The sequence below is a fragment of the Trichosurus vulpecula genome, chromosome 3, assembly GCF_011100635.1.
Source record: "Trichosurus vulpecula isolate mTriVul1 chromosome 3, mTriVul1.pri, whole genome shotgun sequence".
NCBI lineage: Eukaryota > Metazoa > Chordata > Mammalia > Diprotodontia > Phalangeridae > Trichosurus > Trichosurus vulpecula.
The window spans coordinates 406,225,170-406,252,585 of NC_050575.1; the positions used below are offsets into that span (position 1 = coordinate 406,225,170).

Below are 27,416 nucleotides of genomic sequence, written 5' to 3' on the forward strand. Positions count from 1 at the left end.
TGGTCTTGCCTTCAACAGTAACAGGGAAGTTTGGAAGGAGAGGAACTTTGGAGGGAAAGATAATGAGTTCATTTTTGGCCACAGTGAGTTTAAGAAGTCTACTGGACATCATGTTTGAAATGTCTAATAGATACGTTGGAAATGTGAGACTGGAGGTGGGCAGAGAAGAAGCTAGGGCTGAGTGAGTAGATCTGAAAATCACCACCATAGAGAGAGATGACAAATTCATGGCAGCTGAGACCACCAAGTATCTGACTGCAGTGGGCTTAGGCACTCAGCCAATAAATGTGTTTGGTGCTGGTGCTGATGACTTTGGAGAACCTTACATAGAAAGGAAAAGAAAGGAAGGTGAGGTACCTCTGGGCCTCTAGAACCAGGCTTCCTGAAGGCAGAGGTGTGATCAGCCCTGGAAAATTTAAGAGTCCTCTGTTTTATGATTTTCACAAAGTAAAAGACAAGCCATAAATAAAAAAAGTTTTATTAAATCATTTAGACTTGAAAGAAGTCACAATAGTTTAACACACTTTCATGTGTGTTCTGTACACCACCAACCCAAATGGATTGATTCAGCATTTTTATAAATAAAAATGAACATATTTACAGTGAAAAATAAAACCATATTAGGCAGATAAGTTAGATAATTAAGCAGTAGTCTACAATCAGGTTTCAAAAAGTACCAATCTACGAGATTATGTTAAGACATATGATTTCATTAGGTTGGACATGTTTTATAATTCTAAGAATTAGCTGTATATATGTTCATTTCTTACTAAGATTTTTTTGCCTCCAAAAAAACCCTAGTGCCTATGGCCAATTTACATTGAAAGCTTCATTTCCCTCTAATGGAGTGCAAATATAAACCGCCCTTAACCTTTGCGTAGGACCATCTAAGATATGGAATGATAATACCACAGATACCCCCTAGAAAACTAGCTCTGGACAGAGGCCTCTCTACCATTGTGCTGCCTGCCCTGTAAAGTGTGCAGATTCCTAAATGACCCAACCAGGACAAAAAGGGAGTCTGCTTTTGGGAAGCCCAGTTTCAAAATAACCATGATGTCCTCAAAGAGTAAATTTCTAGAACAATAGAATCATGGCATGTGGAGACCTTCTTCTGTGCTATAAAAATATCTTAATTCTATATACATTTAGGAATCTCTTTCTCTTCCCCGGGTAGTGGGCTTCAAAGAGACCCTAACACACGGAAGAACAAAGGATGTCAGGAGTGGGAAGAGTGGCCAGCCAGGGCGGCCACCTGGAGAGAAGTTCAGGGACTGCCTGAAGAACAAACATTGATCAACGTTCTCATGCCTTGCCTGAGAAGGCCATTTAAATCTGCCTTATCCAGAACAGGCCAAATTTAAATGGCCCGAGAATATGATTTTCAAGTCTAAGAAGTAGGTGGGATGTGACTCTTGAGGCTGTGAGGGTTGGAGGGGCCAGGCCGGCCCAGTAGGGCTGTGGTCAGCTGGGCTGCCAGGATGCCACTACTTGCTCGGCTGCCTTGAATGCTTCATTCCTGATGAACTTAGGGAGCGAGACCTCTGCCTGAGCACGGTTTTCCCCGGGAGCTCCAAGTCTTCAAATAAAGGATTTTCAATGATGTCCATGGCCTCGGGTCGCTCAGTCGGAGATGGGGAAAGCATGTGTTGAACCATCATGTACTGAAATATGAAGGAAACAAAATTTAGGGCAAAAGAATTAAGATGAGCTCAGGAAGCAAGGTTTCACATCAGTCAACAGTGTTTGGCTTTCTGACAATGAACACCTTATTACTGAACCACGTGCCCTCAAATGCATAAAGATTTTCACAATCTGCTGGAGAACTTGGGCTGTTGTACCAAGCCTGACTCTATCCTTGTCTTTAGCTGAGATACTTCTAGTTTCCCTGGCATATGATTTTTACCAGTATTTTGCTCTCCCCCCATAATATTCCATCTCCCAACTCTAGGCCTCGGCACGGGGTGTCCCTTCATGCCTAGAATTTGCTCCCTCTGTCATCTCGGCCTCTCTCACATCCTTCAAGCTTCATTCAGTTCATGATAGCCCCATTGCCTCTCCCGACCCTCCTTTTCAGTACCGCACCTCTGCATCCATATTGCTTCCCTGCCCCTCCCCCCCATAGAATGGAAGCTGCAAGGTGGCCAGGGGTTGGATCCCCAGGGCTTCACTTAGGGCCTGCCTAGCACACTGACCTATCCTAGCCCTTCCTTCCTATTCTCCACTACCATTTACTGTGCTACTCCCTGCTAAGCATGAACTCAATGATAAAGAAACCTTTTTATAAATACAAGTGAATAAAAGTTCTTATTAACAATTTGAACCTAAGAACCATGTGAAGTAGGCAGTACAATCATTGCCTCCAATTTAGATGGCCCTAAGAGGTTAACCAACTGACCTGCCCAGAACCCCACTGATAAAGGGTGGAGGCAGAACTGAAACAAAATCCACGTTTTCAGACTTCAACTTCAAGAGATCTGTGACTTTTGTCAATGTGGATAATCCCCTTTGCCATTATGGGCCCAAGGAAATGGCTTTGTAAGTTAACCATGGCCACTCCAACCAAATAGTGGTGAGTCTCTCCAAAGTAAGGTAGGCTAACCCAGGAATGACAGACACAATCTGAATCCAAGCCCATGCCCATGGGCCCCCATCCTGGCAGCACCTACCAGGCCTAATTCTCCACTGGCACAACCTTTGTGGGCCCAGGGTCATCTCCAGGCCACTAAGGAGGAAAGGAAAACTTGGGTGGAGCTCAGAGTCCAAAGTTTCCCATTCTATCAGGCTATTCATTTAAAAATCCTCAAAATTCACCAAGAAACACACATGGGCAGCATTGCCCTAACACTTAAAAGAGAATATTCCATTCTGCTCTTCTTTCAAGGACTCATTTTGACCACTCTTCCTGCTAGAAATATAGAGGAATAGTTGTGTTCAAAAGCACTGCCCCTCTCTTACTGGATGCAGTGTGGTGTTAAAAAAAAATAATACTAATAAATAGGGTTTAATGAAATTATCTCAACTCAACATCCAAACTCCTGGGTATACATTGGGTTGTCTTAATTCTCTATGTCATGACTAGATCAGCTGGCTAAGGGTAAAACAGGGAATGTCTCTCTTTCTCTCTCCTCCCACCCCCACCCCCTCCAAGACACTGATGGCATCTAAAGGATGAAAAAGGGGCAGAAAATCCAAGGTGCAGAAAGTACAGAATGAACCAGGACAATTTTAAAAGGGAGAAGAGTTTGAAGGGAGCAACACTGGACTAAGGGAAGGACAGATTTCCAGACAAAGATGACTGTACTGCTTGGAGGCAGTACAGATGGAGGCAGGGGAAGACTCAGGAGGAACGGCCCTCCACTGAGTCTCAAGGCTTGGAGGCAAACGCTGGCTCATCCACTTCCAACCCAGATAACCTTGGGCTTTCGCTTCATGCCTTAACTAAGAAGAGTCAACGATAATAACTAACATTCATATAGCACCTACTATGTGCCAGGCATTGTGCCAAGTGCTTTACAAATATCATCCCATTTAATCCTCACGACAACCCTGGATCAAGGCTGAATGTATGTTCTATTTTGGCTGTGGAAAATTGTTCAAAGATACACAACCCTGAAAGGTAGGTGCTGTTCTGATCCCTGTTTTACAAATAGGGGAACTGAGGCTCAAAGAGATTCAGTGCCTTGCCCCAGGTAGGAACCCAGCTAGTGAGTGTCTGAGGCTGGACTATAAGTTTGAACGAGATGATTTCAAAGGATCTTACAGGTCCACAACCCATAATTCATAGTCAGGTAGTCAACACACTCTTATAAGCACTGACTATGTGCCAGGCACTGTGCTAAGAGCTACAGAAACAAAGAAAAGCAAAAACCCAGCCCCTGCCCTCGGTCAGTGCACATTCTAATGGAAGAGGCAACATGTGACCAGACGACCAGACTGGGTGCAAATGGAAAGTGATCTCAGAGGGAGACAGGGAAAAAGGTCTCTTGCAGAGGATGGGACAGGAGCCAGGTCCTGAAAGCAAGAAGGAGAGGTGAGGAGGGCACTGGCGAGGTGACAGGTGCCAGCCACATCAAGAAGACAGATGTCACTTCAAGAAGAAGCACACGGAGAGGAGCAAGTATAAGAACGCTGGACACAAAGGGGATGACCAGGTTGGACTTGTGTTTCAGGAACATTCACTCTGCCATCCGAGACACCAAACAACAAGATATTGCAATAGTCCAGGGGGAGGTGATGATGGCCTGCACTGGGCTTGGGGGTGTACGTATGGAAAGAAGGGGATCCACAGGAGATGTTGTAAAAGTAGAGCTGATGAGGGTGAGCAGTGAAGTGAGTGTGTACGAGGAGCTGTGGGTGATGTCAGCGTTGCCAGGAGGAAGGTGGGACCCTCCACAATAACAGCAGGGATGGTGGGAGGAGTCCTAATGGTGTATATAATATCAGCGATAATGATAATGGGATGATAATGATGGTGGGACAGAGATAAAGAGTTTTGTTTTGGATGTGTCCAGTGTAAGATGTCTATGGGCTATCCGATTGGAGATGTCCGAAAGGCAGTCAGTCAGTGATGTGAGACTGGAGCTCAGGAGAAAGATTAGATGCAAACTGAACCCAGGGGAGTCGACAAGGCTACCAAACAAGACAGCATTGAGGGAGAAGAGAAAAGGGTCCAGCACAGAGCCTTGCAGACAGCTGCAGTTAGCGGCCATTATCTGGATGAAGAACCAGAAACAAAAGAGCATTTGGAAAGGTAGGAAGAGAGCCAGGAGAGAACAATGCCATGAAGACCTAGAGGAGAGAGAATGTGGGAGGTGACTGACTGACAGTGTTGAAGACTCAAGGGGCCAAGAAGGATCAGGGCTGTGAATACGACATTACATTTGCCAATTCAGAAGTCGCTGGTGACTTGGGAGAGAGAGCATTTTGAGCCTGAAGATAAGGCTGCTTGCAAGCCGTAGCTGCAAAGAACTGAGAATCAGGGAGGAGAGGACGTGGGGGCACAGGTTGTGGATGAGAGATATAGGACAACAGCCAGCAGCGATGGTAGAATCAAGTGAAGGTTCTTTAAGGATGGGGAAAACACTGGCATGTTCAAAGACAAAAAGGAAGGAGCCAATGGATAGGAAGAGGCTGAGGATTAGAGGGCTGTAGACGGGTAATGTTCTGGAGAAGATAGGATGGGAGGCAACCACTTGTCCATTCAGAGGTGTGCCCTGGCAAGGAGGAGTCACACCTCTGTGAGACCCAGAGGTAAAGGAGAAGAGAGTGGGGAAGATGTCTGAGGAATGTGAGGACAAGGAGGGAAGAATTAGGAGCTCTCAGTGAATGACCTCAATTTTTTTCACTGAAATAAGAGGTGATGGATAGGAATAAAAATACTTTACTTAAAACTTCTATTATTCTGTGAGCCTGCCACTATGACTGGTCTTTGGCATTTGAGAGTGTCACTGACCCTTTTAATAATAAAATGTTAGCATTATTAATAAAATAATTAATTACCAAGAAAAAAACTTCTATTATTTAAAGCAAGGATGGACTAGATTCTGTGTATGTGTTTAATAGAAGGGCATAGGGAACACAAAGAGAGAGAACTGGTAAAGAATCATCAAAGCCAGATTGTTCACATCCTCCATGTATTTCAGATTTCTAAGCTTATAAACAGTCCCTCTAGGTTAAGGCAAATTTGCAGAAAGTAGCCTATTTGCAGATGGGCCTGCCCATTGTGTGGAAAACTATTAGCTTACAGCTGGCACAATCCAGTTAATTAACCATTAGCCCCACAACTAATTAGCTGCAGGAACTAAAGCAAGTGCCTTAATCTTTCTGTTCCCCATCTTGCTAATTACTGCAGTGGGGAGAATAACACTGGACCTGTCTGCTAGACCAGGACATTGTAGATTTTAGATGATGTCAGGAAAACAAAGGTGAGGGAAGAAAGGTGCCTTCCTGAAGGATAAACAAGAGCATCTCAAGAAGGCAGGACGGCAGAAAAGGGGCTGGGGGCTAAGGGGAAAGGTAGTTTTGGCATCGATCTGGTCTAACGTCCATCCTTAGAAGACAAAGGGAAGCAAGGGAGAAGCAGCTGGAAAGGCTAAAGGCAATGGAGACAACAGGCCTAGGACTCAAGAAGAAAAGGACGGGGTGGGTAGGGCCCACCAGACAAGTGAAAACCACCAGGCCAGAGGAAGAAAGTCAAGGGGAAAAGAAAAGCTGAAAAAAATTGCAAGTAAATTCATGCAAATGTGGGTAAAGGTAAATGAAAGAGGGATGATACAAAAAGCCAAAAGCAAATCGCTTCTGGGCTCTGGGGGGTGAGGGAAACTGGACCAAAGGAAAAGGGAAGACCGAGCACTTTTATACAAATATTTATTTCATTGCTTTTGAACTCAACACATTTTAAAACATTTCTTTATGAAATCTGATGAGAAACTAAAATGTGGTTGAGTGGAGAAACTTTTTAGTGGGATACAGGAAAATTATTAACAGTGGGATATGTGGACAGCTTTTTCTAACCAAAAAGCACAACCTGTAAGGCTAAAACATGCAAGTGTTCTGAAAAGCTAAGCATGTGTCCTAGAAGCATGTATGGTTATCTCCCAGAACAAGCGGAGCAGGTGATTTAATGTTATGTGTGGGAGGCAGGATGGTACCATGGGAAAATCACTGCACTAGGCATCAAGAGAGCTGGGCCGGTGAGCCAGAGAGCAGACCCCAGGTCTGCCAGTGCTTACTCAGTGACCTTGGACAAGTCACTTCAGCTTTTGACCCTTAATCTCCTTATCTACAAAATAGGGAGGAGAGACTGGACTCTAGTTCCCGATCTCTGGACTAGATGATCTCCAGAGGTCCTTTCCAGCTCTACCATCTTGGGTTTCTAAAGAACAAGGGGGATGAGTGAGGACAAATGTACTTACTTCTTGAGGATACTTCTGAGCAAACAGTGGTGGAAATTTGAGATTCCTTACATCACTTAATGTCTGAAAAAGAAAAAAAAATGTTGAATATCTTCTCATCTTTTTATTTCTTGTCCCATCATAGGTCTACCAAACATTTTGAAAACAAAACTTTTTTGATGGCTAGAAAGACCAGGAGGAAAGGTGTGAAATGAAATCAAAGGGAAACTTGACATCTCTTCCTGCCAAAACTGTCTGTCTCACTGCTGCACAGAGTCCCAATGTACACGGCATCAAGAGATCAAACCCAAGCAAATAACGCAAATGTAATTAGATCCTAACAGTGCAGGAAAAGCCTGTGACACATGGCCTTGACTCCAGGATATCATGAGATGAAAGAGCTTGTGCCAGAGTCCATCATTCATGGATTTATGCAGAACAGGCATATTACCTCCCCCCAGGGGAGACACATTCCTGAGCCATCTACTCACTAAACTTCATGCCAATATTATGTTCTATACTGAACGGGCAACTGTCATCTTTGGTAGTAAGGATCAAATATTTGTAAAGGCACCTCATACAGGGCCAGGAGCACAGAGGAGTAGTATGCATGTTTATTCCCCTCCCTTCCTTCCCTGATGAGGAAAACTAATTTTCAGAAGCCATTAGTGTGGTATAGTAGAAAGGCAACCAGATGTAGAATTAAAGGCCCTGGTTTGGAGTCCAGGTTCTAATACCTGCTGCCCAGGTAACCGGGGGCCAGGAATTTCATGTTGCTAGCCCCTGGTGTCCTCAAATGAAAAGTGAGGGCTTTGGACTGGATGGTCTCCATGGTCCCTTCCTCATCTGAGCCCTATTTCTGGGTGGAATGGAACGGGCATTTATTTCTCCACCCACTTTAAAAGAGAAGCCAGAATGCTGAGTCACCTTTGCTCTTACTACACTGTGGAGAAACCTAAATTGCTGACACACAAAAAGGAAGATGCTCCAAAGAACTGGAAGGCTCTCCCTGTAGGCCCATAGATGAGGGAGAGGTGTGTCTGCACTCAAGGGTGGAAAGGCCAGGAGAAAAGGCTGGCCCTGGACTGGAGAAAGTGAAAGGCATTTTAGAAATGCACTGAATTAAAAAAGAACAAAGATCAAAGCCTAGATTTAACAGGTAAGGCTTTTTGTCAATTCATCTTTGAGCTCATTGTTTTAAATTCAATAAAAGCAGTTTTTTAAAATTAGCTTTGTTGTTTTTTTTTTCAGTTTAATTTTATTTATTTAACATATTTGGTTTTCAGCATTGGTTTTCACAAGAGTTTGAATTACAAATTTTCTCCCCATTTCTACCCTCCCCCCCACTCCAAGATGGCCTATATTCTGGTTGCCCTGTTCCCCAGTCAGCCCTCCCTTCTGTCACCTCACTCCCCTCCCATCCCCTTCTCCCTTCCTTTCCTGTAGAGCAAGATAAATTTCTATGCCCCATTGCCTGTGTATCTTATTTTCTAGTTGCATGCAAAAACTTTTTTTTGTTGTTTTTGAACATCTGTTTTTAAAACTTTGAGTTCCAAATTCTCCCCCCTCCTCCCTTCCCACCCACCCTCCCTAAGAAGTCAAGCAATTCAACACAGGCCACATGGGTATCATTATGTATAACCCTTCCACAATACTCAAGTTGTGAAAGACTAACTATATTTTGCTCCTTCCCAACCCATCCCCCTTTATTGAATTTTCTCCCTTGACCCTGTCCCCTTTCAAAAGTGTTTGTTTTTGACTACCTCCACCCCCATCTGCCCTCCCCTCCATCATCCCCCCCTTTTTTTTATCTTCTTCCCCCTTCTTTCCTGTGGGGTAGGATACCCAATTGAGTATGTATGGTATTCCATCCTCAGGCCAAATCTGATGAGAGCAAGATTCGCTCATTCCCCCCTCATCTGCCCTCTCCCCTCCTCCCACAGAACTGCTTCCTCTTGCCACCTTTAGGAGATAATCCAACCCATTCTATCTCTCCCTATCTCCCTCTCTCAATATATTCCTCTCTCATCCCTTAATTTGATTTTATTTCTTTTAGGTATCTTCCCTTCATCTTCAACTCACCCTGTGTCCGCTCTCTCTCTCTCTCTCTCTCTCTCTCTCTCTCTCCCTATATATATATATATATATATATATATATATATATATATATATATATACACACTACACACACACACACATACATATATACATACATACACATTCACTTATGTATATATTATATATATACATAAACATATATACCTAATACTGAGGTCTCATGAATCAGACACATCATCTTTCCATGTAGAAATGTAAACAAAACTTCAACTTTAGTAAGTCCCTTGCAATTTCTTTTTCTTGATTACCTTTTCGTGCTTCTCTTGATTCTTGTGTTTGAAAGTAAAATTTTCTATTTAGCTCTGGTCTTTTCACTGAGAAAGCTTGAAAGTCCTCTATTTTATTGAAAATCCATATTTTGCCTTGGAGCATGATACTCAGTTTTGCTGGGTAGGTGATTCTAGGTTTTAATCCTAGCTCCATTGACCTCCGGAATATCATATTCCAAGCCCTTCGATCTCTTAATGTAGAAGCTGCCAGAGCTTGGGTTATTCTGATTGTGTTTCCACAATACTCAAATTGTTTCTTTCTGGCTGCTTGCAGTATTTTCTCCTTGATCTGGGAGCTCTGGAATTTGGCAACAATATTCCTAGGACATTTCTTTTTGGGATCTATTTGAGGAGGCGATCAATGGATTCTTTCAATTTCTATTTTGACCTGTGGCTCTAGAATATCAGAGCAGTTCTCCTTGATTATTTCTTGAAAGATGATATCTAGGCTCTTTTTTTGATCACAGCTTTCAGGTAGTCCAATAATTTTTAAATTCTCTCTCCTGGATCTATTTTCCAGGTCAGTGGTTTTTCCAATGAGATAGTTCACATTGTCTTCCATTTTTTCATTCCTTTGGTTCTGTTTTATAATATCTTGATTTCTCATCAAGTCACTAGCTTCCACTTGCTCCAATCTCATTTTTCAGGTAGTATTTTCTTCAGTGGTCCATTGGACCTCCTTTTCCATTTGGCTAATTCTGCCTTTCAGGGCATTCTTCTCCTCATTGGCTTTTTGGAGCTCTTTTGCCATTTGAGTTAGTCTATTTCTTCAGTGTATTTTTCAGTATTTTTTTGGGTCTTCTTTAGCAAGTCATTGACTTGTTTTTCATAGTTTTCTCGCATCCTTCTCATTTCTCTTCCCAATTTTTCCTCTACTTCTCTAACTTGCTTTTCCAAATCCTTTTTGAGCTCTTCCATGGCCTGGGACCAGTTCATGTTTTTCTCGGAGGCTTCTGTTGTAGGCTCTTTGACTTTGTTGACTTCTTCTGTCTGTATGTTTTGGTCTTCTTTGTCACCAAAGAAAGAATCCAAAGTCTGAGACTGAATCTGGGTGCATTTTCACTGCATGACCATATTCCCAACCAACTGACTTGACCCTTGAGTTTTTCAGTGGGGTATGACTGCTTGTAGACTAGAGAGTTCTATGTTCCATGTTTGGGGGGGATGTGCCAGCTCTGCCACACCAGCACTCCTCCTTCCCCAAGAACCCCCAACCCAGACTGGGCTTAAATCTTCAGCAGGCTCTTCACTCCTGCTCTGATCCACCACTTAATTCCTCCCACCAGGTGGGCCTAGGGCTGGAAGCAACTGCAGCTGTAGCTGCCCCACCTCCGCTGCCCCTGGGGCCAGTAGCCCTACCCCAAACTCCTTCCACTCCTGCAGCTTTTCTCACTAACCTTCTCTGTTGTCTTTGGTGTTTGTAGGTTGAGAAGTCTGGTAACTGCTGCAGCTCAGTTGGTCCGCACAGCTCACGCTGGGCTCTGCTCTGCTCCGCTCCCCTCCCAGATCCCAGCTCCCAGCTCCGTGTGGGATAGACCTCACCCAGAGACCATCCAAGCTGTCCTGGGCTGGAGCCCTGCTTCCCTCTGTTGTTTTGTGGGTTCTGCACTTCTAGAATTGGTTCAGAGCCATTTTTTATAGGTTTTTGGAGGGACTCGGCAGGGAAGCTCACGCTAGTCCCTGCTTTCCTGCCGCCATCTTGGCTCAGTCCCCCGGAACTCCAGCTTTGTTGTTTTTAAGCAACGGAATCAAGCCTTTCTTGGCCTGTGGGTCCTGCCTGCTAACATGCAGGTAAGCGTTTCTACAAAGGGACCCAAAGACTGGGTAGTGGCTAAACAAAGGGTGGCCTGTGGACACAATGGAACATTCCTACAGAATTCAGAGAAACACTCGAAGATGAGCATGAACTTGTGCAGACTGAAGTGAGCAGAATGAGTAAAATGACCTAGAAGACTGCAATAACGTAAACAAAAAGTAAACAATAAAACTCAGCACCCGGCTATAAAGACCTGTCTTGGCCCTAGAGAGGAGAGGAAGAAACAGCTCCCTCCTTCCATGGGAGGGGGGGAGACCCCAGGGGTGGGATGCTCCATGCACTGGGGCACTTGCGGGCTGTTTTCCTGAACTGGTTCTTTTGTTTTTTTACAAAGGAAGGCTCTTAGAGAAGAGGGGAAGTACTGAAGGGAGGGGGAGGAGCACCATGTGATATAAACAACAGGCATTAATATAAACATATAAAAACACAGATCAAAGGCAGACCAGCAGAGTAACTGAGAGTGAGTCAGATGGGCATTCCAGGTGAGGAATGACAGTGCACGGCCCACAGCAGTCAGTCAGGATTCCGCAGCAGCTTTCTCCTGCTGGAGGTGAGATTCTGAGCACATTCTGCTGTCAGAGAAACCCAATCATCTAACAAGCCCTGTAATCAGGCCTTCACACTAAGCAGAACTGGGGAAGGACGAGAATGCTCAGGGCTGCCCCGCCCAAATCAAGGTCTGACAATGATGGGGACAGGGTGGGTGGGGGTGGGGGGTGGGGAGGGATGTCATCTCTTTAAATGAAGGGGGTTGAAGACAGGTAGGAAAGGAGATGAAGGGGGAAGGAGATCAATCTCATGAAACCAAATTATTAAAGTAGTGAATGAGGCAGTGGTAGCCAGGATTATGAATGAGAAGAGGCACAGAAGGCAGCCCTGAGGTGACATGTCTTCATTTTAAATCAGCACTCCTCATCTCAAAATGCAGTAAAACTATTGTGAGAGAAATTTTGAAAGAGATGTGCCCTCCCACCTCCTGGGTAAACTTGTGATTGGGTAGCAAAGGAACAAGAGAGGCTTATTGGTGAGGAGAAGATGGTCAGGAGGAGAGACTACCTTCGGGACCAGCAAGTGATCCCCAGCTCCACCGAGGTGATGGTCACCAGGGGTCATCTTCACTTCCTGCCTAAGCTCTCTGGGAACATTCGAAAGGGGTAAGAAAAAGCAAGTGACTTAGCACAAAGTAGACTAGGGGACAAAGGCTAGTTTTGACATAATCAGTGCTAGGAGTGAATTCATTTTGTTTTGAAAATGTTACTTTTGTTTTAGGCCTTGGGGTTGAAAAACATAAATCCAATTAATCCTTTTAAGCCATTTATTGCTATTTGTTTTTGCACCCCCTTCCTTTCTGAATCTAGTTCTCTTCCTTCCCCCCACAACTTTCCATCTCCAGAGAACCATCCTTTGGAACAAAGAATGAAAAGAATGAGGAAAAAAGCAGTTGGGCCAAACTAACAAAGACCTCTGTGCAGGCTGACCAGTGCGCACCATGCTCCATACCATAGTGAACCATGCTCCATGCTCAATGAAAAAGGGCAGACATCATTTTTCTCATGTGCAGCCCCTGCTCGGGATCCTGTGTCAGTCTGGGGTAATGCCCACTGCATGAAGCCCCAAGTCCTCCTGTTGCCCTTGAGGGTGCAGCCACATCTGGCTGCTCCACTTGCTTGCCCTCATGCACAGTCTACTTGAGCTGCTCTCTCCCTGCATCCCTCCCCTAGGCTTCTGTTCCTGTTACATGGCATCATTAACTAAAGCAGGCTCTGGGGGAGCTCACGGCACTGCTCTGCAGTAACTGGGACTCTGATCCACTCCCTGTTCTCTCAAAGGGCCAGTGAACCTCCCTGAAGACTCACCCTCACTCCAGTCAGTAACACAGGGTCAGCTCCGGAGAACAGATGGCTTCACTGTTGTCCTGGCAGCCCCAGAGCCTCTCACTGTTCCTGGCACTTGGCAGGGACTCAATCAGGGTTTGAAGAATGAATGCCATTACACCCTAACCTGCTCTTGTGACTCTCCAAATCAACTTTTGAGGCCTTTCTTCAAGTACTGACCTTCTCATCACATGTAGAGTGCTAATTCTTTTGTTTCACATGTGTTCCTTTCCCTTCCTTAACTAGATGGCAAATTTCTTGAAAGATAAGAATAAGGTTTATATTTCTGTCTCCCTCACACATTTTAGTGGACATACAGTATGCATTTAACAGATTGGTAAATTATAGGAAGATTAAGCAAAATTATGGGAACAAATTCAACTGGCCAGAATTTAAAGGCTAAAGATTGAACTGAAATTAAACAGAATTTGTGTAAATAATTCTAAATTGACGACTGTTACAATTCTCCCAGGGTAATCTCATCCTTCATGTGACTGCCCTTCTTTATGTCATGTTTCATTTCTAATGTCGATTAGCTTATCACTTTAAGAATTTAGTCTTTCCTTTAACTTTATTCTTACATCTTTTAACATTATTTTCATTTCACTCTTTTTAAAAGAAATACTCACCTTGACCCTCTCCATCTGAGTGCTGAACGGGTATAGCAGTTCAAATAGGATCAGGCCCAAAGAAAAGATGTCCACTTTATGGGAATAAGTATTCCCATAAATCTGAAATCCAACATGAGATGGGAATTAGTGAAATAAACAATATCCGTGAGGAAATCAGTGAATAAAAAGGCATCAGTAACATTTGTGGAATATCTAGTTACCTCCTGGCCCACACAGAGCATCAAGGACAGTTAATTAAGAATATAAAAATTCTGTTAATCATGTAGTTGGCAGCTAAAAACCCTCCAAATATGTTCTCCCCAGGTCACGTGGCCTCTCAAAAGCTCAGAGCTGGGAGAAGCCTGGGGAAACTTCCAGTCTGGTTTATACCTGGACATGAAGCCCCTTTACAACCTGCCAGAAAAGTGCTCCAGTGATGGGGAGCTTCTTCCCTCCCTCCCTCCCAAGGCAGGCCCTTCCACTTTAGGACAGCTGCTCTGATTATGAACAAGTGTTTCCTAACATCAAGCCAAATTTGTCTCTCAGCAACTTCTCAATCCCTGAATTCTTTTAACAATCCTCATTTGGCATGACCTCAAGGCTCTTCACCATCCAATACACCTTCTGAAACCTCTTAAGCTCATCAATGCCTTTCCTCAAATGTGGGGCCCAAAACTAAATACAGAGCTCCAGACGTGGTCTAACCAGGGCCTAACACATTGGAATGGTCACTTCCTTAGTCCTGGACATGCATTTTCCTCAATACAGCCTAAAATGACATTAGCTTTGATGGCTGCCATTCAAACCATCAGATCTTTTTATTCAAATGCCCGTCTAGCCATACCTTCACTTTTACTTGTACAGATAATTCCTGAACTTCTACTGCATTTCATTAGCCTTCACCTAATGCTGCACCTCTTTATCAAAAGCCTTTGGGATCCTGATGCTCAACTACCCAGGCCAGCTTTCTGCTGCCTTCAAATCCAACAAGCACAACACTCCTTCCGAGTCACTGGTAAAAATGTTAGAGCCCACACAGGGAGGAGCACAGATCCTTGGTCTGTCCCACTAGAGACCATCTTCCAAGCTACCACTGACTTGTTAAAAGACTACTCTGAGGCAGCTAGGAGGCACCACAGTGCACAGAGCTCAGAGTCAAAACAACTCATTTTCCCGAGTTCAGATCTGGCCTCAGAAACTTACTAGCTTAGCTCAGTGACCCTGAGCAAGTCATTTCATCCTGTTTGCCTCAGTTTCCTCATCTGTCAAATGAGCTGGAGAAGGAAATGGCAAACCACTTTAGTATCTCTGCCAAGAAAAGGCCAAATGGGGTCACGAAGAGTCAGATACAACTGAAATGATCAACACAACAAGGTATGATGAGGTTTTGTTTTTGTTTTCAAAGGATGGCAGAGATTTGTGTGTGTGTAAGTGCCAAAGAAGGAAGCAGGTGAGAGAAGGAGACTGGAGATCAGAGAGAGAAGGGGTCATTCTTTTGGGTCTGCGGCTCTTAAATTGCCAAAGAGAGGACTGAGGATATTGTCACCATTTCGAAGGCTCTGAAAGTGTATTTCTTACACTGGCAGCCACAGTGTTACCACAAGGTCCTGGAAACAGGCCCCCTGCATCTTCGTGATCCCCAAATCCCTTTCCTAAAGTGATACATGACAAGTTCTAGTTGCCTCCCCTCCCCTCTCTTTTCTCCATTGATCCTTCCCTTCTCAATGACTGCAGTTGCTGGATGCCTATCCCAGTTCCACTGGGCTTCTTTTCTTCCTTGGGAACTGTGGTGGGCCTTAAGAGGTTTTTGAGGAAGATGTGTGTGAGAGATTCATTGCTTTGTGGACCCACACCTGAGGCTGTGTGGAGTGATGGCAAGCACCAGCTTCAGAGTCAAGAAATCTCTTTCATGGGTCTTCCCTTGGTTCCTTATGCATGATCCCACATCCTCCCCTCCAAGTCTCTTTGACAGGAAGCCTTCCTCATCCTCAGGGCTGATGGCCTCTCTCTCAAACTCCTTTGTCTTTAACCACTCTGAATTTATTTGGTTTGACTCTGTATATACTTAGAATGAACTTGTCTCGTCCATTAGAATGTAAGCTCTTTGGAAGTCAGGACTTTTCATTCTTTGTACTCATACAGCCAGTACCTAGCACACAGTAGGTCCTTAATAAATGATAGTTGACTTGATTGAAGGTCTCTGTTCAAGCACTGTCTCTGACAAAGGGTGGCTGTGTGAGCCCAGCTGAGGCAAAGCCTCTCAGGGCTTTGGCCAAGCCTCTAAGACTATAAATAATGCAAAACAGTTGCCAATCTGCATTGATGAATGGATTTTCCTCACCTGGGAAGTTTCCCACACCAATGAAATCATAGGGCTGGTCAAAAATGTAAAATAACTCCCTGACATAATATAGCAAAAATAAGGGCACAGGAAGAGAAAAAGAGAAGCCACCCTTCATGTCCTCCCAGAGTTCAGACCTTAGATTTAGCATCCCACAGGAGGAGGCTCCAGGGTTTACTTCCTGGCACCCAGAATTATAGATAGGGTCAGGGAGGGGGACTGCACCTGGCATTATAATCCTTTCCCTTTGCTTAGGGAGAATTACGAATGACTTGCAGTTATTCTATTGTCCAACATCATTCCTAACAAGAAGCCTTGCTTCAGAGAAAAAACTTATAAAAATGAGTCTTTTGCTCTTAACTCATAGAGGGCGAGCACACCATTTGAGAAACTTCCTCATAGAGGGTCATCTTAGATCTAATCAATAGACTTTGCCCAGACTAGTCCCTAGCAGCCGTTAACACAGAACAGGGCTACTGGAAAGAAGTGAAGCAGTCCCTGCCCATTCCACACGTCCCAGGTCTTTGCCTTCTGGACCTAGTCCAAGGGGACTCTGGACTTTCAGCAGCACTTCTCTATCTTTTACCCAAACTCTGAGGGGTTTTCTTTGACCACGTTCTCACTTTTAAGCTGGGCACATAGTGTGTAAGGCTCTCACACACGCATTTATAAACACATAGCAGGAGTTCATGACTTTACAGAATGGATAGGCAATAGCCTGCTACTGTTAGGTTTCCATCAGAATCATTAATAAGCTGCTGCTTCCAATCACAATATATTATGGTCGTTGTTCTTAAAGGAAAAACATCTTACCTGCTCTGGGCTCATGTAAAGTTTGGTCCCCACTTGTCCGGTATGCCTGGCATAATCGGGCATCGGGGTCAGAACCGTTTGTTCTTCCTCATCCTGGTCCATGGCAGTCACCAGTCCAAAGTCGCCAACCTTTACCACATCGTCCATTGTAAAGAATATATTGGAAGGCTGGGAAAACAGCAGAAGAGGGAGTGAGGAGAGAGGGAAACAATGGAAAATTAACACCCAGAGAGATTACTGGAAAGAAGAAAGGACTTGATCCAAGGCACAGGCCACTCTCAACCATGAATGAATGGGTGGTGGTTTTGAAGGTGGCCTGTCAATAAAAAGAAAACTGATTCAATGATGCTCGATTAATCTCATACTTCAAAAGATCTGTCAATGGATGTGCAGTCCTTCAACCCTGTGCATTCCTACTGATAGAAAGCATGGCCCCTTTACATCTTAGTAGACAGTTTCCTTTAGTTTGCTGTGGCCAAAACATTCATCACCTAGAGACCAACTTCTGATGCTACTCTCTAAACTTAGCTAAGCTGCTCTTTGGATCACATCTACCTTTCCTCTCCCTCCCGTCTTTTCTCTCTCACTTTCTCTGTAAATACATAAGTTAAAATAACAATAAAACCTATCTTGAGAATTCCCTGAAGTGTGTAAAAAGGAAAACCAGTCAGCTTATGATGGCACCTGAACAACTTCACCAGTATCCAAATGCCCCAAATCAATTAGGGTCTCTCTTCAGATCCATTCACAAGCAGAGAATGACAAAATGCACATAACTTACTTTAACCATCATTTCAAATTTCTCCCTCCCCAACCTGGGCACCAAAGCAGCTAACAAGTAGCAAGACTGACGTTCTAATGTCATCATTTCTCTCACCACACCCATTCCGCAGCAGAGGCGTTCTTGTTAACTTAGCCAAAAGGCAGGAGCAGATAACACTGACTAGGACACCCGGTGCCAGGGGTGCCAGAAAGACCCCCTTGTTTAGACTGTATAGACGGGGACTGTTTTTCTATCCCCAGTGCCTAGCACATAGTAGGCTCTTAGTAACTGCTTGTTGAACTGAATATATCAGAATGCACAGTTTAGTCTCAACTAAAGATAAAAGGATTCTGCTGTGCTTTCTTTTCTCAAACCCTAGAAACCCTTTCATAAAGTAATGAAAATGGACTCCTAGAAACACAAAAAGGCTCCTTTCCACAGATTCACTTCCAGGAAGGATAACCTGGTTTCTCGAAAGCAAACACAATGGGAAAGAGGCTCATTCCCTCTCTTCGTGGAATTCTGCAGTATGTCATTAAAGAAGGCAGTATCTCAAACAGGATGCTATTCAGAAGATCAATAGGTCAACCCAGTGCATCTCCACTCTGCCTAACTAGAGTCAGGTACAAGTCTCCCTCAATCAAAGGAAAACAGAACAGTAATATTATTATTTGACAAAACTTGCCTGATTATGGGAAATGTGCATTTATAGCAGCAGATGGCTCTTCCTACCTAAGCAGTAAGCAGTTATTTGTGTAGCCAGAGAGTTACTATTCTCTGAAGTTGAAAATATCTTTTTCTTTCCTCCCTTGGTCTTCTCCCTCCCAACCCAAAGAATCCATTGGGTAGCCCCTGACCTTCAGTTCCGGGCAGTGACTCCTGATCCCTAATGGCCTATTGCCACAACTACTACCCAATTAGCTACCTAAGTGCCCCTGCCAAGTTCTTATAACTGTCCAGGGAGGTCCAGCTTTGACCAAAAAAAAAAAAAAAAAAGGATTTTAGGGATTCATCCCAAGACAAGAAACACCAGATGAAAATTCTTGGCTTCAGTTACTCATCTATAAAATGAACGAAGTGGAATTATTATCTCAGCTTCCTTGCAGCTCCTAAATTCTATGACTCAGGCAGCTAAGGAATATCAAAGCCAACCACAGGTATGTCTTAGTTTTTTCCATGCAATTAGAATGGCTAGATCACCTGCTTTATCATCCTTAGTGCCTCTGCTTCAGGGTCAGGAAGCCTTATTATCATTATTATTGTTGTGGGTGGACAATACATCTTATTCTAAGTGCCTTGTACACGTCATTTTATGATTTTTTGTCAGAATTACTTATGTGTACAGAACATTATGACTAAGTAGGCAAGACCTTAGGAGATGCCCAGCTTATCTACAGGCTAAGTGACTTGAGCAGAGTCATACGGTTAGCATCAGAGGTAGGATTTGAATCCAAGTTTTCCTGACTGCCACCCTAATTCTGTCCACATGCTTTGCCATAAGAGAAGTTAAATAAATGTATACTGAAGTGAATTCCTTTGAAAAATGGAAAGGATAGTCCATTTTCCTGATCCCAAGGCTGCCTCTCTATCTACTATCCTATGCTCTCAAGAAATGAAGTTTAGTTCTTTATGGGGGGATGCCAAAAAGCATCACGGGAAATGTGAAGCAGCAAAAACTGAGCAGGCAGAACCTATGAAACTGGTTTACTTAAGAAGTTTAAATTAAAATTATGTTATCTTGTTAACTGACCAGACATAGCTATTAAACCCGGCCATGATTATTTGGAAGCAAAGCAGTTTATGCTAAAGCAAAAGTTCACTTACAGCAATTAAAAAGTGTCAGGCAATCCTGGTCTTAGTAAGGACTTCCTAGGTGTAAGAGAAATACTTGTTGAATTAAAATACAGATGAACCACTTCTGATTCTTTCCAGCTATGTGGCCGCGGACAAGTCATCCAACCTCCCTGAGCCTCATTTCGCCCATCTGTGAAACGGAGACCACACCTGCACTGATGTCATGGGCAGGGAGGAGGTTGCTGTGAGGGCCTAAGGACATGGTGCAGCTTAAGCACTCTGCAAACCTAACATGCTATGTCCACATCCATCACTATTCTTACTACTACTAGTAATAATTAAAAGAGCAGGAACATTAAGGTCCTGTGCTCTCAACCTCACTGCTGCCTAAGGCTGAAACACACCATTAAATTAGGTTTAACCGTAGGGTAACTTAATCTTTCTGAAATGAAAGCATGAAGTTATCAGAAAGTTCTTTGGGGCTCTCTTCCTTGCCCACTGCTACTGTCAATTACAAATAAAGAGACAGGTTCTGTCTCCACAACCTTTCCTTCCTGACCCTGCAGCAGAGGCACTAACGAACAGGGCAAAGTACAAAGGTCATAGAAAGCATCTGAGAACAGGGAAGAATCTACTCATCAGACACTGACTAAATGAAGCAGAGACAGGACCGGCAGACCTTCTCTGCCCTGAGAAAAAGTAATGTCCTTTGGAAAGGATCCAAAACTGTGCAGCGAAATTTCCCATGCCATCCCACAAAGTAGTGCATCTATCTGGAGTGGAATCACAGCACTTTACAGACAGACCCTGACATCGTCATCATCCTGCCCCTCACAAATGAGAAAACAGACTCCCTGTGGGGATGGAAGGCCCCAGGCTCCTGATTCCTGGGGCAGTTCTTTCTGGAAATGATCCAAGGAAGAGGAAGGCCCCAAACCCACCTGGCATACACCTTGAGGAATACACACCTTGAGGTCTCTATGCATAAGTCCTTTACTATGCAGAAACTCCACAGCCTCTGCTATCTGCAGGAAGATGTGCAGACACACGGTCCTCTCTCTCTCCTCCAGAGCACACCTTTGGTTCATCCAGTCTTTGAGATTCTCCTTTCTGCAAAGCTGCATTTGAATATAAAGATACACCTTTGGTGAGCTTGGCTGGAGTTTTTCAGCAGTGTTTTTAGTGAGGTCCAAACTTAAGGTTGTCGGTCTTGGAGGAGAAATGGACAAAGGGCTTTCAGAAGAACATTTCCAGTCGGACTGTTGGAGCCTGGAGAGTTTGCGTGCACACTGGCTGCCATTGTGTAACGCCACGGGTCTGAGGTCCTTACTGGGAGTGTTGTCACAACCAGAGTCTTCAAATACGATGGAAGAGGAGGTTCTCTCCCTGGACTTTCGGTAAGGAAGGCCTTTGGAAGGACAGAGTTCAAAGGAATGGCCTTCGTCATTCCCATCCATCGTGTCATCTTCAGCACTACAGTCTGTGAGGCAGCTGTCCTGCAGGTTCACCACTGGGTCTCCTGATCCACTCACATCCCCATTACTAGTAACAGAAAACTCCAGGGGAGAGAAATGACTCTCAGAACTCTCCTGGCCATAGGAAACCTCTACAGAAAATGACCTCCTCCTCTGAGGGGAAGGAGCTATGATTTCAATATGTTCCTTTGTGGAGAAAGGATCCATTCTGCGGATTTTCACTGACGGTGCATCCATCGGGCTGGGAGAGCTGAGAGGCCAATCGGTGCTGTAAGATAATAAAAGCAGGGGAGATTGTTCTGAGGTTAAGGCTCCTCTTACTTTCACCTGCTCTATAATGCATTAGTGATTCACCATGCACAGAGCAGCCTGGAACAATCAGTCACACAATTAAACCATCTGATCTAACAGAAAAAAGTTTTAAATGACAGAAAGCAGCATAAAATAATGAGTTCCATATTACTAACCCATTTGGACAAGTCAATTCAAAGGCTTTTCTTATGCCACACTCTCAAAAGGAATCACCAGGGGCTGATATGCCACAAGAGGAAGAGTTTTTGGTTTGTTTTTTTTTTTTTAGCTGAAAACCTTCCTGGGGAACCCTTATGTCTGGTTCCAAGGGTCAATCTCAGCAGTTGTCTCTCCACTTTAGATTGTGCCAGAATAGCGTCACCTCTTTCCCGGTAATGATATAGTCCAAAAGAAGCCCTGAACTGGTCCATTCCTGACTTTTCTGTCTTCCCTCCCCATTTTGTTAAATGTGTATTTAGCCACTTGCCAGCCTAATTCCCAGAGCCTCTGAGATGTTTCAAATAGTAATTGGGGGTGGCGTGGGGTATATATAATTTAGCAGGCCTACAATCTCACTGTGGGGCTACTTCTAAAGAAAACTAAAACCAATGGATCAGTACTCTAAGTGAGTGGACCACATACATTAAGAGGTGCTTCGTTTATCATAATTCAATTGAGAAGGGGTCGGTGTACAAAATCTGAAGTTAGGCCATTCTTATTATTAAAGAAACTCTCCTCCCTTGACAATTTGTATTTATTTTGCTGATCTTACTCTGGATTTTTTCTTTTGCATTATTCGCTATAGCTATAGTACCATGATCTCTTCCTAAGGCTATTAGATTCCTTTTTTTGCTCAAGCATGGAAAGAATGAATCCATCATTAAAGCCATCAGCAAATCCATTAAAGCACATTTTGTACAAATAAAATTAGCCAATTCATTTGATCACATGTTGGGAGGGGGAGCTAATTCCTTGTTATGATTTCATTTATTTAAGATGCCTACCAGGACTCAGTTTTAAAATGTTCAGTCCAAAAGTATCTAGGAAAGAAGATTTCTAAAATATTGTTAATTTCTAAAGTGAAAGCCAAAAGAATTAAAGCAGTCCACAGAATGATTTGCACTTGAGAAACATCACTTGCAAGTTTCTCATTGAACTAAATTTCAGAGGGACACATTTTCTAAGGAAAAGAATTGTTCTTAAAAGCAAATAAGAAAACAAACATCTATATGCATGTATGTATGTATGTACACACAGACACACATGGCCCCAGAGAGTAGCTGAGAAAATGTATCTACTTCCATTCTTAGCAGAGGTGGGGGCCTATGGGCACAAAATATGGAGTAAATTTCTAGACACGATCAATATACTAGTTACTTTGGTTGCACTGCGTTGTCTTTTTCTTTATTTTTCACTCTGTATTACAAGGAGTGACTCACTAGGTAGCCAAGGGGGACAGGATATATTCAGGAAATAGAAGTGATCTAAAGACAACAGACACCAATGGTTTTTGTTAATTACAGAAAGATTTAGTGGACAAGTGGCCAGGAAAAGTTATAAGAAATCTGATCACTAAGAGCAAGAATGTGCTGCTCTTTCAAATTTTAGAATTTTACCCCAAGATACATAAACCAATTTTCCTTCAAACAAAGTAAAAGCCTTCCAAGGAGGGAACATTAGCAAGGTCACCTTTCATCTTTCAGCCAAAGCTCATCCATCTTCTCCTGCCATTTTTCTGGTGGTGCTTCCAACCAGGCATTGAAATATCTCACAATTCCTGGATGCTCAAGCTTGGCTAAAGCCTTCACTTCTCGCATCACCTTCTCCCGGGCCAATTCCCTGTTATTAAAGATGTGAAGCACTGGGTTGTTTATTTTGACAAATTCATAATAAACAAAAAAGATTTTCTAAATTACCACCCTACATCACTCTCCAATTAGAAAGACAATATTTCATGCAGGGGTATAAAATTAGGTATTCCTAACTTCTCTGTTTCAACTGCAAGTCTTTAGAAAAAGAGAGGAAAAAGCCTTAAAGGTTCTTTCTTCTGCAGGGGCCCATGTCATGTGGCAGGGAAAAAAATTCCTCATTCAGAAAGGGTTGTTGTTTTTTTTTTTTTTGATGAATGACAGAGTTATTTATTCATTCATCAAATCAGTATCTACTAGGAGCTTACTACAGGTCAACCACTATGCTAGGCTTTTAAAAATAAATCTCTACAATTTTTAAATTCTTGCTTAATTACCTTAATCAATCAACCGATTTTTATTAAGTATCTGTTGTTGGTCAGCCATTTCTCACTCTTGACCCTGTGAACCTCTGTCCATGGGTTTTCTTGGCAAAGATACTAAAGTGGTTTGCCAATTCCTTTTTCAATGGCAATTAGAGGTTAAGTGACTTGCCCAAGGCCACACAGCTAAGGAAGTTTATGTATATATGTGTGCCATATAAAGGCTATGTACAAAAATATAAAACACATATAGTATAAATACAAAGTTAATACACACATATATACATACACACACAAAGCAGTCTGTGAGGGAGGGCACTGGTAGTTGATGGGAATATTTCATGAAGATGATGGGAAAAAGTGGCAAAGCTCATTCCATCTGTTTCTGCTGCCCTACCTGGTTTGAACTCATGGAACAAGATGCCCTGCCCAGGATGAGCTCATCACTTCTAAACTTACCACCATGCTGCTAACTCCAGCCCTGACTGGCACAGCCTCCCTCAGCCTCCTCTTCCCTCTGACTGGGGCTGGAGGGCAAGTCCCAAACTCCTCCCAAAGCCTTCCTTTAGAGAGGGCAGAAGCTGGACTCTCAGATCATTGCACCTGGCATCTGCTGCTCTTCCTGGAGTCAGCTCCCCAGAACAAGGTGCCCTCTGGTGTCCCATCTTTCTCTCCCCCTCCATCTGCTGCCCTGCCTTTTTTCTGCTGTCTTCCCCTTTAGATTGTAAGTTCTTTGGGGGCAGGTACCATCTTTCTTTTTGTTAACTGTATCCACCGCCTTTAGCATAGTGTCTGGCACTAGCAGGTGCCTAATGTTTATTGGTTTAGATTGGATGATGCTTGAAGTGCAAATTAAAGGAAGAGAGGAACTCTAGGAGTCAGGGGTAAGGAGGCCACATATTTTAGGCACAAGGGAAGCCAATGCAAAAGCAAGGAGACAAGAGATGTAGTGTGGTGAGCCCCAAGGACTAGAAAGAAAGCCAGCTGGGCCAGATCACAGAGCACAGAAGCAGGGAGGCTGGATCACAGAGTGAGGGACGGGGAGGCCAGCTCATAGAGCGCAGAAGGGGAGAATAATGTCCAGTGATGCTGGAAAAGGGAGTGGGCAGGCTCCATAGGGCTTCAAAAGCTACACAGAAGAGTCTATACTTTATTCCAGAGGCGACAAGAAGCCACTGGAGATGGCAGAGTTGGAGGGCCTCACAGTCACACCTGCACTTAAGGAAAATAACTCTGGCAGCAGTGTGGAGGATAGATTGTACCCCTGAACAATTCAGGATACCAGCAAGGAGGCTGCTGCAATAAACCAGGTGAGAAGTGATGAGGGACTGAGCTAAAGTGAAAGCTGTGTGAGTAGGAAGAAGGGGTTGGCTGACTGAGAAGCTGTGGAGGTAGAAAAGGCAAGATTGGGGAACTGGGTGGATATGCAGGATGAGTGAGAAAGAGAGGAGGAGAAATTAATGCTAAGTTATGGACCTAAGACACTGGAAGGATAGTGGTGCTTTTGACAGAAATAGAGAAGTCTGGAAGAAGATGGTGAGTTCAGTTTTAGACACCTGAGTTTAAAACGTCTTGGTGATCTCAAATTGGATATGTTGAATAGGCAATATTGGGACAAATACCAAGGGGCAGACTGGGGCATGCTCTGCAGATCTGGTATTCTAAAGGGCAAAACATTCAGGGTGTGGGGGAGAGTGAATGCAAAGGCAGGGAGGTAGGAGCTGAAGCATTGTATGTAGAACAGCAAGAAGGCCAAGATGGCAGAACTGTAGAAGGCCAGAAGAGAGGCATATGTATGAAGTCCAGTGGGGCAAGCAGTGCCAAGCTCCACATACCAAAGAGAGGAGATTATATTTAGTCCTGCAGGCAGCAGAAGTTTTCTGGGTCCAAGAGGACATAGTCAGACCCTTGCTTTAGGAAAATCACATAGGCAATGATGTGGAAAATGGACTGGGTCAGAGCAGAGACTTGAGACAATGGGAAGGCTGGTACAGAAGTGGTCCAGAGATAAGAAGGAACTGAACCAGGATGGTGGCTGTGTGTGTGATTGAGTAAGAAGGGGATGCTGGGGAGGTAGAAAAAGCATGATCTGGTCACTGACTGGACAGATGGGGCGCGTGAGGGGCAGAAGCTGAAGGTGACACTGACGTTGTAAAGCTGGGTGATCAGAAGCATGGTGGTGGCCTTGGAAGTGAGGACATCTTGAAGAAAAACCATGTTTAGTTGGAGATATCTGGGAGTCACCTAGCTTGAAATGTCCAAAAGGCAGCTGGTAACGTGGGATTGAGGCTCGGGAGAGAATTGGGCTGTATAAATAGATCTAGGAATCATCTGCATAGAGACGATAATTAAGCCCATGGGAGATGGTGAGAGAGTACAAAGAGAAAAGAGAAGAGGCTGAGGACAGAGCCCTGGGGGCCAACCCCAGTTAGCAGAAATGACATGGATGAAGATGCAGCAAAGCAGGCTGAGAAGGAACAGTGTGACAAGGAAGAGAACCACGAGAGAACACCAAGATATAATCCAGAGAGGGGTGTATCCAGAGGGAAGTTGAGTGGCAGAGTGACCCAGAAGGATGAGGATGGAGCAAATGCTGGTTTCTTGGTGACAATTTCTTCTAATTCTGGTTTCTAGATAATAATGCCCATTTTCGACATATCTTCCCAGTACTTGGCTTATTAGAAGAGCTCAGTAAATAATTAATGATTAATAATTACTAGCTTCAAATAATTAATAATTACTAGCTTCAAACAAGAATGCTATGCTGCCTTCAAGGCAATCTGACACTACCTCACATAAGGCTTTATCACAAAGAATGAGCCCCAAACTTTATTATAAAGTCAATATTCATTACCTATTGGGGAGACGGATTCTTTTGATGGCATAATTGCAATCATCAACTTTGTTTCTAGCTTCAAAGACCACTCCAAATCCTCCACGACCCATACACTGGATTGGTTCAAAATCTGTTAGATATCTAAAAAGGAAATTTTAACAACATTTTTAAATAGTAAAAATGCGGGAACAAAGATTTCAAGTCTACATCCTTAGGGGATAATCCGTAAGAAGCTTAAAAGCTGAAGGGATCTCATCATACCCACCACTATATGTGATCCTTCCTACTTCACGATCATGTTTTTCTTATCCACACAGAAATACACAACTACCATTTTGGTTTACTTAATTCACTCAAGCTACCCACATAAAAGAGAAAGACTAGTTATCTTTTGCTACCTTCGATACTTCAAGAATCTGTAATTTCAATGATGTGGGTACTTACTCCCTCCCCCAATGCAGATCACAATCTCTCTAGAATGGAGATGGTCCTTGAGAGTTGCTGTGGCTGGCAGTGATGAGCCTCTCCACCTTAAAGCTGGTCCCTGAACAACATAAGTGCAGTCTATCACTGAGCTCACACTTCGAGGCCTATGCTCTGCTGGCTCAGCCTTTGGAAAACCAGGGTCACCTCCATGTGACGATGAAGAGGATCAAAGATTGTCATCATGACTCTAAGTTCTACACCCTCTTGTTGTCTTCTATGTTAAAAACTTTAAATCAGTTTTGGTCGGGAAGGTAAGATTGTTGCTATTGAGCAAAAACGGGATTTTATAAATCTGCTCTCCCCCTTCATCTCACAGATGAGGAAACAAAATGTTAAGTTACTTGACCAAGGACCCACCGACACAAAGTGATCTGTGTACTGAAGCACTTCACAAATGACGAAACATGATATCAACGTGGACAGTCATTATTGTTAGAATTCCAAAGCTCCTAAAACACACATCCTAGTTGTCCAATGCCCTTCGTTGTCTCTGCAAAGCAAATGCTTTCCTATCTTCTTTGGGAATCTGAAAATAAGCTTCTACTTCACTGGGAATAATCTCTCCTTCTAGTAATGTCCAGTAGAACTCCTCTGTGCCCTTCTGTCCCATCACTCACCCAACTCTCTACAATCTCGTGTTCCCTGCTCTCACTGTTGCTTTAAACCAGACAGTTTTTCAGTAGAGTTGTCTCCTTCTTTGGTTTGGTATGTAGACCCATATTGGATTTCATTCCGTTATATCAAAATTATTTTTAGCTAATGATCTTTCTAATTACCAATCCTACTCAATACTTCCAGAAGGG

General features: G+C 43.6%; 1 protein-coding gene across 1 annotated transcript in view; it reads right to left on the reverse strand.

The window, feature by feature from the left end:
- Nucleotides 1-463: 463 nt before the first annotated feature.
- The window catches only part of EIF2AK3 (eukaryotic translation initiation factor 2 alpha kinase 3), a 79,604-nt gene continuing 52,651 nt past the window's right edge, over nt 464-27,416 (reverse strand). The window contains exons 11-17 of the mRNA XM_036751866.1: nt 26,146-26,268; nt 22,751-22,900; nt 20,264-21,038; nt 16,739-16,906; nt 13,603-13,704; nt 6,918-6,980; nt 464-1,664 (exon numbers count right to left, since the gene is read on the reverse strand). Of these exons, the coding sequence (XP_036607761.1) occupies nt 1,488-1,664; nt 6,918-6,980; nt 13,603-13,704; nt 16,739-16,906; nt 20,264-21,038; nt 22,751-22,900; nt 26,146-26,268 (1,558 nt within the window). The 3' untranslated portion in view covers nt 464-1,487. The remainder of the gene's footprint in view (nt 1,665-6,917; nt 6,981-13,602; nt 13,705-16,738; nt 16,907-20,263; nt 21,039-22,750; nt 22,901-26,145; nt 26,269-27,416) is intronic.